Source organism: Neoarius graeffei, chromosome 18 (genome assembly GCF_027579695.1).
Source record: "Neoarius graeffei isolate fNeoGra1 chromosome 18, fNeoGra1.pri, whole genome shotgun sequence".
NCBI lineage: Eukaryota > Metazoa > Chordata > Actinopteri > Siluriformes > Ariidae > Neoarius > Neoarius graeffei.
Genome location: NC_083586.1, coordinates 46219030 through 46232600, shown reverse-complemented (window position 1 = coordinate 46232600; position 13571 = coordinate 46219030). Strand labels below are relative to the sequence as shown.

General features: G+C 42.4%; 1 protein-coding gene across 1 annotated transcript in view; it reads left to right on the top strand.

The window, feature by feature from the left end:
• The window catches only part of rab3da (RAB3D, member RAS oncogene family, a), a 48656-nt gene extending 37230 nt beyond the window's left edge, over nt 1-11426 (top strand). Inside the window, exons 3-5 of the mRNA XM_060898933.1 lie at nt 7154-7272; nt 8197-8321; nt 10171-11426. Of these exons, the coding sequence (XP_060754916.1) occupies nt 7154-7272; nt 8197-8321; nt 10171-10358 (432 nt within the window). The 3' untranslated portion in view covers nt 10359-11426. The remainder of the gene's footprint in view (nt 1-7153; nt 7273-8196; nt 8322-10170) is intronic.
• Nucleotides 11427-13571: the final 2145 nt, after the last annotated feature.

Sequence of the window (13571 nt, the reverse complement as noted above, 5' to 3'; positions counted from 1 at the left end):
ACCTCACCTGTTAATAAGTATACCATCATAGCCAAAACCGTTTTGTTTGCCACAAATACTTGCTACATTTTCTAGCTTATGCCCAGGTCAGACGGCAGAAAGACGCATGCTGCGACCTGCGATCGGTCGGGTGGCGACTGCAGGTGGACGCAGGCGTTTTGCGTCAAATCCTTCGTTGTGGTCAGACGTATTGCGAGACGCAGAGTTTTTAAGCTGAATCTTGTCAAGAGCCAGCCACGAACATCTAGGTCCTGATGCAATCTTTCACCCCATTCCCCGGTTTTCCCCGAGCTTTCCCCGCGCTGCGGCCAGCACACCTGTCTCTCATCAGCTCATCCACGACTTTATATTGTACCGCTCGGATATTCATTTGGTGCAGGATTATCTTCGCCTGGGGCGTCACGGTGGTGTAGTGGTTAGCGCTGTCGTCTCACAGCAAGAAGGTCTGGGTTCGAGCCCCGTGGCCGGCGAGGGCCTTTCTGTGTGGAGTTTGCATGTTCTCCCCGTGTCCGCGTGGGTTTCCTCCGGGTGCTCCGGTTTCCCCCACAGTCCAAAGACATGCAGGTTAGGTTAACTGGTGACTCTAAATTGACCGTAGGTGTGAATGGTTGTCTGTGTCTATGTGTCAGCCCTGTGATGACCTGGCGACTTGTCCAGGGTGTACCCCGCCTTTCGCCTGTAGTCAGCTGGGATAGGCTCCAGCTTGCCTGCGACCCTGTAGAACAGGATAAAGCGGCTACAGATAATGAGATGAGATTATCTTCGCCTCAGGATATGGTTTTTCGCCCCTTTTTTACCCTGGTTTTTGTAATTTATTATTTTGTTGCTTTGCTGCATGCTGTGGAGTATTTCGCTCTTCTGTGGACATCTTTTATTGGGACTGTGAGCGCGTTGTTTTCCTGACGCGGAAACGCTTTGAACTTTTAAACTTCTGAACTGTGTTCTTTGAGCTGAGAGCTCTTTCCTGTTGCGGGGCTGCATTTCTGGACTCGATCATGCTTTTTTCAACCCGCAATTGGTTGCTCAAGCATTGCACGACCGCCTGCCTCAACATGCTATTTGCACTGATTGGAAACAAATCGCAGCTGAAATGCGAACAGATCGTGATCCACTTGCATCAACCTGTCTCTGCTAAAGACCCTCTGCAACACTGCCATTATCTGTGTCGTCGTGCGTCGACGCAAAACTAGTCTTGCGTGTACCTGCAATGTTGTTATCGCAGGTAGAAACAAGTAGTTGAAAACTAGTTGCAGCCTGCCGTCTGACCTGGGCATTAGCAAAAGGACGTACTGAGAAAGACTTTAAATATCAAAGAAATATAAGGGTTTACAAATTTGACCTGAATACCAATCTATATAATTGAACTAAAAAAATGAATTAATCATTTAAAATCACTTTTTGAATTCAGAGGCACTTGAAATTTAAACGATTTCTTCTCTGCTTGATTGCAAAATAATATCTGTCGACTATTATTATATACAACATAATAGAAGCAAGAAGTGCTTTTTTTTCATCATTTAAAGGTGCAACTGTTACCACTCAGGCTTCTTTATACCATGAAGGCGGGCATCCTGTTTGTTCTGATATCTTCTTGTTAAGTCTGACGTGAATAGCCATTTAAGGGTCCAAATGCTGCTTCACTGTTGCCAACTTATGCCGCTTTTCCACTACCAACGCGGCTGAGTCGGGCTGAGCCGTGCCGTGCTGAGTTGGGCTGAGTCGAGCTGAGCGGGGCTGTTGGAGTTGCATTTCGACTACAACCGCGCTGAACCGTGCTGGCTGGAAGTGGGTGGACACATTGGGTGGAGTTAGCGAAAGTGGGTGGACGTCACGTGATGTCGTTAGGCGGCGCAAACAGTGACATCAGTGACCTTTTAAGCGGTAGTCTCACAACCCGGAGAGTAAACAATAAACATGGAGGACATGGAGTCGTTAATGTTGCTGGTCTTGGTGCTGTGGCTTGTTGTCACCGACAACGCGAACAGATACTGGCAAGAGCGTATAGATGAGGCGAGGCGCATAAGGCTTCAGAAATTCTCGTAATTCTTCTTCTTCTGGGTTTACGGTGTTTACAGATCCCAGCGTGCTCGCGGGGCGTGTGTGGGCATGTGAGGACACTCCTCCTCACCAATCAGTGCACAGGGGAGTGTCTGCTCACGCCCCTAGCCCCACTCGGCTCGGTTTGGCTCGCTTCAGCCCCACTCCAAAACGGTGCGAGTTTTGGGTGCTAAGCAGGGCTGAAGCGAGCTGAGTCGTGCTGCTCTGAGATAGTCGAAACGCGAGCCGTGTCGGGCTGAAGTGAGCTGAAAAAGGGTAGTGGAAAAGGGCCATTAGTGACTTTATTGCTAGATTTGGTGACTTTAATTCAAAAAAGAGCCTAGCGACAAATCTAGTGACTTTTTCAGCACGCATTAGCAATTGTCTTGAATTCCATACCACTCTCAAACTCACATCACAGCCGCTGTTATACGAGTTCAGAAACCACATTCACTTGATTCACCATCGGTGTGCAACACCTGACTTCCACTTGAGACCAGTCACTGATAACCATGGTCCTCCCACAACCAATAACTGATCATCACTGTTTATCCCATGCTTTCTCCTCTTCATTCTTCATTTTAAACTCTTTTTGGAGATATTACATGTAATAAAAGTGAGTATTTGTCCTTCAGCGCTATTCACTGTCGCTCCCTCTTTTTGTCTGCGTTCCTGAGAGGAAGATTAAGATCATGTCAGTGCGTGAAAGTTTTGTTCATAGTGTTATGACCAAGCATGATTTCCTTCTATAAGAAATAAATAAAGAAATAAACAATAATCTATTATTTTCTATTCATACAAAACTATTTTCTATTTTATTCTATCCACATTCACTGGATATGAGCAATTGTGCGATCTGATTGGCTACTAGGCTATCAGATCATATACCGTGAGTAGAGAAAAACAAAATGGCGGAGTGTGTTGCTAAACCAACCGAGAAATAAAAATTCTATTCAAAAACAAATCGCCAAAAAATTAAAAAAGCAACAAAATATGGAATGAAAGTATTTGATGGTAAGAACTATTTTCCCCAAGAATTATTATTATAGCATTTTTCACACGTTGCTCCTGTCATTTCACCAGTTTGTTTACATTCTAAGTGGAAATGATTTTGCCAGGTGTTTTGCATAAAGTTTTTATTTATTGAATTTGCAAAATATAAAAATGGTCTGTTTCTCAACATTCAGTGAATGTGAATAGAATAAAACAATTATTCCACTCAATCTTGCTACGCACCTCGTCGGCAATCAGCTCATGTACGACTCGATTTTGTGGAATAACATAAATATTATAAGTGAACACCTTCCTTATTCATATACCCTTGTTTGCAATTTGATATGCCATTGATTATGATGAATAATTTGTATGCAAGTCACCTCCCATAGTGACTTCTAGCAACTTTTTCAGCTTGCTTTAATTACTTTTCTCCCAGGTTGTCAATCATATGATGTCGGAGGACATCAATTAATCTCATCAATCTTATAATCTCATTGCAAGGAAAGTGGTAGAATTACAATTGCATAGTTTTTTGGAATCATCTGTTGAAACAGGAAGGAACACAGCACTGCGGCATGTCGAGAAGACAAAGCTCGGACCCGGAAATACGGCCTTATGTAGGTCTTAACAAGCAAATAGAACGGTACAATAGTTTGCCATTTCTCCAGACATTTTTAGCCAAAACAATCCATGCGTCTTGATAAGCTGCAGAGTTTATGTCTGGGGTAGAACGTTATAAAAAATACATGATAACCTTTCTCAGAACGGTTCTTCAACCCTGACTGAAAGAGAATCTGTCTTTCAGAGTTAGTGTTCCCCTAAAATAACAGACTATATGATGGTTACATCTGCAAACAGCACATTAAAGATATATACAGTTGTAATCAGAAGTTTACACCTAGACATTACTGTATCATCATGGACACGAATGTCATAGTAATATTGGACTTCCAATTATGTCTTTGAACTGTTCTTTTTCTGGGGCAGAATGATTGTACAGCATACATCTTTAGTAGAAAATTATACACATCTGGTTAAAAATTTACATACACCCACTTTAATTATTAATTCAGTGGTGTTGAAATTTCCAGAATGTCTTTTAACTTGCCAAGGTCAAGGCCTCTTAACTTCCTGTTAGCGAACCTGATTAACTACAGCTGGTAGCTTCTCTGTGCCAACATAAAAAAGGGGTTGTTTGACAGCACTCATTGGATTGACCGACCCACAGTACAATGGGAAAGTCCAAGGAGCTCAGTGCAGATCTGAGAAAGAGGATCATAGATCATTTACACATCTCAGGAATGCCTCTTGGAGCCATTTCTAAACAACTGCAGATTCTGTGATCATCAGTTCAAAGAATTGTACATAAGTACAAGTTACTGGGAGGTGGAGCCACTTTGCCAAGCCACTTTGCTGGAAGAAGACTCAAACTGTCAGCCTCAGCTGAGAGAAAATTAGTCCAGATGAACTGGAAGCTTCTGGAACACTGTCTACAGTCAAGCGTGTTTTATATCATCGTGGACTGAAAGGCTGCCGTCCAAGAAAGAAGTTCCTGCTCCAAAATCGACAGCTTCAAGCTAGACTAAAGTTTGTGGCTGACCACATGGGCAAAGAAAAAGCCTTCTGAAGGAAAGTTTTATGGTCAGATGAGACAAAGTTTGAGTTGTTTGGCCACAAGGACCAGAGGTACAGAGGAACACTGCACCCACTGTTAAGCATGGTGGTGGTAGCATCATGCTCTGGAGCTGGTTTGCTGCCAGTGGAATTGGTGTGTTGCACAAAATAATGACGAACTTCAGAATTTTTCAGCATAAGCTCAAACCATCAGAAACTTGGACGCCATTGGGTGCTTCAACACCCAAGTGTTACTGTCAAATATTTTGATTAAAGGTGCACTAAGTAATTTTTAAGTGCAACATTTGTAATATTTGATGATGTTATTCTCATATCCCAGAAGCTGTCAACAAAATCTCTGCTCAGAGGAAAATAAATATGTCTTTGTGGCATTTCAGGCTGTTTTAAAACTATCCATTAATAACTTTGGGGAAAAATGTAGACATTCAACCAATCAGGACAAGGAGCATCTGAAGATGCTTGTCAATAGAATGCTCTTTCTCTCGCACTAGCATTCAAGTGGTTTGAGGATATAGTTTTGGAGGGAACCTCTGAAAGGAGGTTTTGTATTTGTTTGTATTTTGAGTTTCAAGACAACTTCAGCTAACTTCTGCCAAAATCCCGGATTCTACCTTTAATCACACTGATTCTTTTTAAGAGGTTTGCTCTTTGTTCAGTACTTTGCTTACAACAATATTTTTCTCTGTTTTCACCTCCTTAGAAATTAGGTCACCCTGTTTTTAAAAACTTTAAAGGTCATAGGCAACGGTTTTCAATTTATGCACATTTGAAACTTTATATGTTAAAAACCTTCTGTAATTTTTTTCTGGTCCCAAGAAGTGTTGTTAATAAGTAATAATTAAAATAAGTTAGTACGGATCGCGGCGAATTTCTGTTCGGCGAGTTTCATGACCACTCGGCGCGTGACGTCATTCAAGACAAACAAACTGCTTGAGTTGAGCCCACTTCCATTTATTTGCATTGCCGTTCAGCTTGAGTGCAGATGTGCGTTCAGGAACTTCCAAAGAAAAACCATGCCTTATTGTTGTGCAGTGAACTGTAACAACGGGACCGGTTCAGGAAGAAGTTTTTACCTTTTACCAAGAAAGGAGAAGAGGCGGAGAGAGTGGATTGGCTTTTTCTGGAAGAAGAGAAGAGGCAGAGCGAGAGGATTGGCTTTTTCTGAAAAAGGAGAAGAGGCGGAGTGAGTGGGTTGGCTTTTTCCGAAAGAGGAGAAGAGGCAGAGCAAGAGGGTTGGCTTTTTCTGAAAAAGGAGAAGAGGCGGAGCGAGTAGGTTGGCTTTTTCCGAAAGAGGAGAAGAGGCAGAGCGAGAGGGTTGGCTTTTTCCGAAAAAGGAGAAGAGGCGGAGCGAGTAGGTTGGCTTTTTCCGAAAGAGAAGACGAGGCGGAGAGAGTGGATTGTGCGCGTGAAGCCTGAGGGTTGGCTTTTTACGGAAGAGGAGACGAGGCGGAGAGAGTGGATTGTGTGAGTGAAACAAAATCAAGCAGTCAAAGAAGAAACGGAGCAGCAATGCTCAAGCAAAAAGGAGAAGATTGGAGGCAAACATTTTTACTTTTGCTTGCAATTGACAAGTCAAGAATCCTGAGGGATCCTGTACAATCATTGTGGAAATGAGACAAAGGGATATTTCCTCGCTTAGAGTTGGCTATAAATAGTATAATGCCGCAGATGGCAGGCTAATGTGGCCTACCGGCGCACTGTCCAGTAATCGTTCCCTATATCCACTAGGGAGGGCGGTTTAATTATTCTTCAAAAGGGCTCTTATTTAGTATTATGACGAAAGTAAGAATTTATCATAACTACCAGGATAAATCGTTGGAGTGCGAGTCTTGTTGAGGTCCGGCGTCACCGCGATCAGAGTCGGCCGAGTCGCTGTCCGATTCCGAGGCTGCACGGTCAAACCAGTGAGCCACATTCACCGATTGCTTCGCAACAGCCATAGGTTCATACATATATGGTTTCACCTCTCGATATTTAATTTGGAGAGTTCCTACTTCAAAATCGCTATCACTTTCAGACATTTTACACAACCTCTCACAACCAAAGTCCGTACACGTGTGCTCGGTTCACAGGTAAACACAGAGCTGCTCCCGGTCTGTTTGGCTTGAATGACGTCATGACGACGGTCCCCTGGCAGTGAAAGTGCGCATAAGTGAGATGTAAACAAACCTTCGGAAATTGGGCAAAACAGTATATTTTTACCCATTTTATTTAATTTTAGGGTGCAAATTAGACACTAGGAAGATTGAATTCACTTTTTAGGTCGTTCTTCTAGACAATAAACTTGATATTCTACGTTTCATCTCCAACCATTGCCTAAGACCTTTAAAGCACATTTTCACGGTATAGCACACTTAAAATAATGTTTTTTTTTCCATGTCAATAGTTATAACAGTATGGCTTACTGTTAACGGTAAATCTTTTTTCAGATTACAGTACACATTAAATTTGTCTTCAGTTGTGTTTGTGTGTTGGTGGTCTGTAGGACACGGCAGGTCAGGAGAGATATCGCACCATCACTACAGCCTACTACAGAGGAGCCATGGGCTTCCTGCTCATGTATGACATCACCAACCAGGAGTCTTTCTACGCTGTACAGGACTGGTGAGTCCATTTATGTGCTCTAATTACAAACACTAATTTTATTAGTGATAGAATATATGGCCAAAAGCATGTGGACACCTGACCATCACACCCACATGTGTGTTTTTGTCAAACTGCTACTGCAAATTTGAATCGCAGAATTGTCTGGAATGTCTTTGTATGCTGTAGCATTAAGATTTCCCTTCGTTGGAACTAAAAGCTCAAACCTGTTCCAGCATGACAATGCTCCTGTGCACAAAGCAAGCGCCATGAAGACATGGTTTGCCAAGATTGGAGTGGAGGAACTCGAGTGTCCTGTACTGAACACCTGGAACAATGACTGCACCCCAGTGCAGGATCCCCCAGGGTCACAAGCCTCAGTCACAGTCCAAAATCCAGTGGAAAGCCTTCCCAGAAGAGTGGAGGTTATTATAACAGCAATGTAGGGACCAACTCCATATTAATGCCCGTGGTTTTGTATTGGTATGTTCAACAAGCACATATGAGTATGGTGATCAGGTGTCCACATAGTTTTGGCCATAAAGTACTCTCTGTACTGGTCGGTACCACTGAAGGAGGCATGGCCTGTGTACCTGTTAGTCCAACTGGAAGAGATATGGCCTTAGTATCTATCAGTTCTCATGGAGTAGGCGTGGCCTCTGTGTCCGTCAGAACCACTGAAGTGGGCGTGGCCCCTTTAATCAGTCAGGCAAAAAGATCAACACCTGGAATAATGAGGCATTAACATGTTGTATTGTTGTACTGTACAGTACATATTGTAGATGCTGTATTGAAACACAAAAGTGGTGCAGAAACTGAAGCAGCTGGAAAAAAGTCAGCTGTTTTACAGACACTATATTTTATATAATCGCATATTGTGAAACATTCATGACAATTCCATTTTGTAGATTTAATTAATCTTACATGTGTGTGCATGTGTCTCAGGGCAACTCAGATTAAGACATACTCATGGGACAATTCTCAAGTTATTCTGGTTGGAAATAAGTGTGACCTGGAGGACGACAGACTGGTGGCCACAGAAGATGGACAGAAACTAGCTAATGAGTTGGGTGAGTTTCACACACCAACACAGAAGTATAAAGTACACTACTGTTCAAAAGTTTGGGGTCACTTTGAAATGTCCTTATTTTTGAAAGAAAAGCACTGTTCTTTTCAATGAAGATCACTTTAAACTAATCAGAAATCCACTCTATACATTGCTAATGTGGTAAATGACTATTCTAGCTGCAAATGTCTGTTTTTTGGTGCAATATCTCCATAGGTGTATAGAGGCCCATTTCCAACAACTATCACTCCAGGTGGGGTTTGCATTAGACCGTATCAGCGGCTCATCAGATTAATGTTTTTAAAACGATTAGCGTGCACACAGCAACGCCAATACACGATTCGCGTGCACACAGCAACACCAATACACGGATACGCTCGGCTCCGCAGGCATCCTGCGCTCCAAATCACTCCGCCCTAAACAGCGAGTGCCCTCTGGAGGGTGCGCACTCCGGCCCTGCGCAGCTCACAGAGCGCGCGAGTGAAGCGCACGAGCAGTGATTTGGGACTGAGCCGCTGTGTGTGAGATCTCAGTGCATATCGGGCATGTGCGCCACTTACCACTTGCAAGTGGAAGGATGGCAAGCCTAAAGACAATCATAACTACACAATGGGCAGTATTTGCATCAGTATTTGCAGTATTTTCATACTTTTATACTCTTTAATGAAAGGTGATACAAGGCGGAAATCCGTGCCGTTTTTCAGCAGTCGCGTCACATGACCAACGCCAGCGAATCAGGAAGGTGGATGTCACAGTGACGTTGTCCAATGACGACGCCAGCTAGAGCTCAGCACAGCGTATCCGCGTATTCTCAATGTTTACACAGCACCGGACCAGACACGATCTGGATTGAATACGTGGACCCTGGCGGATTCCCGTTTCCCGGCATTTCCAGGCGTTTTAATGTAAACGGACAGTGCATCCGCGAAGAAAACGAGACAGATACGGTCTAATGTAAACTTGGCCCCAGTGTTCTAATGGTACAATGTGTTTGCTCATTGCCTCAGAAGGCTAATGGATGATTAGAAAACCCTTGTACAATCATGTTAGCACAGCTGAAAACAGTTGAGCTCTTTAGAGAAGCTATAAAACTGACCTTCCTTTGAGCAGATTGAGTTTCTGGAGCATCACATTTGTGGAGTCGATTAAATGCTCAAAATGGCCAGAAAAATGTCTTGACTATATTTTCTATTCATTTTACAACTTATGGTGGGAAATAAAAGTGTGACTTTTCATGGAAAACACAAAATTGTCTGGGTGACCCCAAACTTTTGAACGGTAGTGTATAAAGGGCTTCAGTGAGAATTTTATGAGAATTTTACGATTACTTTACAAACCCATGATGTCAAAGGAAAGTTTTAAATATTTCCAAAATAAAATGCAGAAATTTTCCTGCTTGACAGAATTGCAATCCATACCATCCCTTCATATTTCGAAACATACTCCTTCTCTCTCCCTCTCATTCTCTCCCTCCCTGTCTTTTTCTCTCTGTGTGTGTGTTTTTTTTTTAACACATTTTACTTGTCTGCATTGCGGAGTTCTGTTTGGCAAAGGAGTGGTTATGCTCTATGGCTAAGAAAGAGAATACTGCTGATGAGGTGAGTATCTAAGCCAAGAGGAGTTTTAGGATCAAAGATGAGTCATGAGATAGATTTAACACCAGCACAGCAGACAGATGTGAGACATTCAAATAATTTCTTTTATGTTGCAGTTTGCAAAAGAAAGAGGGAGACAAAGGCCCTTCACTATTCTGATCTATGTGGTTTATATATATATATATATATATATATATATATATATATATATATATATATATATATATATATAAAATGTGTGTGTGTGTGTTTGTACAGGGTTCCAGTTTTTTGAGGCGAGCGCTAAAGACAACATTAATGTAAAACAGGTTTTCGAGCGGCTTGTTGACATCATCTGTGACAAGATGAATGAGAACATGGATGGACAGCCATGCCTGATGGCCAATCACAAAGAACCCAGCCTCGAGGACACGCCCCCTACTAACCAAAATGGCTGTTCGTGTTAATGATTGTTCGCTCTCTCTCTCTCTCTCACACATACTATCCTTGTGAGGACCTTCCATTGACATAATTATTATTGGAGTTAATTAATGCTGTGCCTGCACCTGAACCTAACCCTAACCTCAGTAATGAAAAGGAAACTTTTGTTTTTTAATTAAAAACACAACAGTAATTTCCTTGTGTAAAATCCATCCAAATGTCCCCACATGATCAAAATGGCCAGATTTTGCTATCCTTGTAGGGACATTTGGTCTTCAGTAGTATGTACACACACACACACACACACACACACACGCACACACACGCGCCTAGTCCAACACAGCCACACTCTATGGATAGACCACTTAGTAGTAATGCAACAAAGTGTATAGAGTAAATGTGTAGTACATGTACACACACATACGCACACAGCTGTACACTACAAAATTAGGCATCAACCTGTCACAGTGGTTCTCAGCTGGACTTACCTCAGGACCAACATTTGTCCTTTTTCATTAAGTCCTGACCCAAATGCAACCTTTTCGGCCTTCTAGTTTATTTCACACAACGGATACTGCAGTAAAAGGCTGCACCCATCATGCACTAAAACAGGAAACAAGGTAAAATATAATAAGGTCTAAAAAGCTACATAAACATGTAAGATTAATATTTGACCCACAAAGACTGCATTATTGAAGGCATAATAATAATAATTTCTGTACTGATTGAATAGCTGGGAAATCTCTTTGTTCCTGATACTTAAACTTAAAGCTAAATGAGACTAAAGCTAAGTGGGTTTCATGCTTTTATTTTTTTTTATTTCAAATGATTTTGGGATAAATTAGAAAAGTTAGATGTTTTCGAACTCAAATCATGTGAACAAGGGCGGCACGGTGGTGTAGTGGTTAGCGCCGTCGCCTCACAGCAAGAAGGTCCGGGTTCGAGCCCCGTGGCCGGCGAGGGCCTTTCTGTGCGGAGTTTGCATGTTCTCCCCGTGTCCACGTGGGTTTCCTCCGGGTGCTCCGGTTTCCCCCACAGTCCAAAGACATGCAGGTTAGGTTAACTGGTGACTCTAAATTGAGCGTAGGTGTGAATGTGAGTGTGAATGGTTGTCTGTGTCTATGTGTCAGCCCTGTGATGACCTGGCGACTTGTCCAGGGTGTACCCCGCCTTTCGCCCGTAGTCAGCTGGGATAGGCTCCAGCTTGCCTGCGACCCTGTAGAAGGATAAAGCGGCTACAGATAATGAGATGAGATCATGTGAACAAATACAACCCCTCCCTTCAGTGATCCCACTAAAGCCACATCCCCTATGATAGAACACATTCAGACTTTCGAAATTGTCAAGCTACATGACTAATTGATTGACAAGAAAGTAAAGACACCATTCCGTCCTGATTGGTTAAATCTTAATGGCCCACATGATTATTTTTCCCCATTTTTGGTTATATTCCGGGTGTCCCACAGAGACCTGAATTTCTGCTTTTCACTATATTCTGGGATATTTTAAATAGAACGCTGTCAAAATTTTATAAATGTTTTCTCTGTTATAAAAATTGCTGTAAATTGCCATAAAAATATGTTTGCTTGGAAGCCATGTTGTGAAAAGCTACCAAACTGCTGTGTCTATACAGTAAGTGTGCATTTAAAGAAAAACAAAACACAATTTGGCTCAATAAAATGTTATTATCGACCCAAGATGGTTTAATATCATGTTTCAGGTTTAAAATATGAACAGAAATAAGAAGCTCATGCCTGCTTTCAACCCACCAGTTGAGAACCACTGAGCCAATAGAGACCGGTTAGTCCCATTATACACACAGTCATACTCCACACATCCATGCAGTGTTACACCACAGCAGTTTTCAGGCTACAGCATCTGAGAAATTGCAGGAAACTGGAGGTTGTGTTCAGATTTCCAAACCAAAGATTCAATTTTACACCTGGCTGATGTCATATCAATACCACAGAGACTGAATGTAGAAAAAGAATTCGATTTTCTCCACAAAGATGATAGAGTTTGCTCTTATCAAATTAAGTCACTGGATCAGATACTTATTGTGATCAGATACAGAATGTTCAAGAAATTTCAGCTTAGACAGCTCATACTGTGTTTTTAAAGCTGTTACGCCTCCTTGTGGACACTGAATGTAGTTGCTGTGTGTCTCTGTATCGAGATGTGGTTAAATGTTTTCTTGCTCAAGCTCATCTTATGTTATTCATGTTATGCTACTTATAAATTAATAAAGTGAAGAGTGATATTAGAGTATGTTGGGATGGAGGAAATACAAAGCTGTGTGATCTGCTGGAAAACTTTACTTTATAGAATTGTCTTGTATATGATGGTATTATTACATTACAGGCATTTAGCTGATGTTCAGAGTGACATAAAACATACCTAGAGCAGCCTGGGGTTAGATGCCTTACTCAAGGGCACTTCAGCCAGCCCTGCTGGTCCAGGGAATCAAACCAGTGACCTTTTGGTCCCAAAGCTGCTTCTCTAACCTTTAGTCAAGTCAAGTTTATTAGTATAGCGCTTTTAACAATAAACATTGTCGCAAAGCAGCTTTACAGAATTTGAACAACTTTAAACATGAGCTAATTTTGTCCCTAATCTATCCCCAATGAGCAAGCCTGTGGCGACGGATGGTGGCAAGGAAAAACTCCCTCAGACGACACGAGGAAGAAACCTCGAGAGGAACCAGACTCAAAAGGGAACCCATCCTCATTTGGGCAACAACAGACAGCATGACTATAACATTAACAGTTTTAACATGAAGTCCGTTTCGTTGATGTTGTAACTCTTCATTGATGGAAACTCGAGTGCAAAACTGTTCATGACAACAGCAGTCCTAAAGTTAGCAAGTCAACTGTAGTCCTCAGCCATAAAAGCATTACTGTAAGAGTCCAGAGTGTCTTCCAAGTGTGACTTTCAACTGTCCTCATGGGGCCGTCCTCTACAGGAGCGATGCGATGAGACTCCAACCAGACACAGGGCACCAGGATGGATCAGGCAGGTCCGAGGAGCAGAAGAGGTCAGCGTCTCGATCCCAGGACCAATATGTAACTCAGAGGGACAGATTTGGGGGGGAGGGGAGAGGGAGAGAAAACACAGGTTGTTAGGTATGCCCAATGTCACCTGAATAAGTAGGAACAGTATATTGCACCGAGTACAACCAGGGACTCCGGCAACTAACTATGACAGCATAACTAAAAGGGGAGAGCCAGAAGGTAACACAG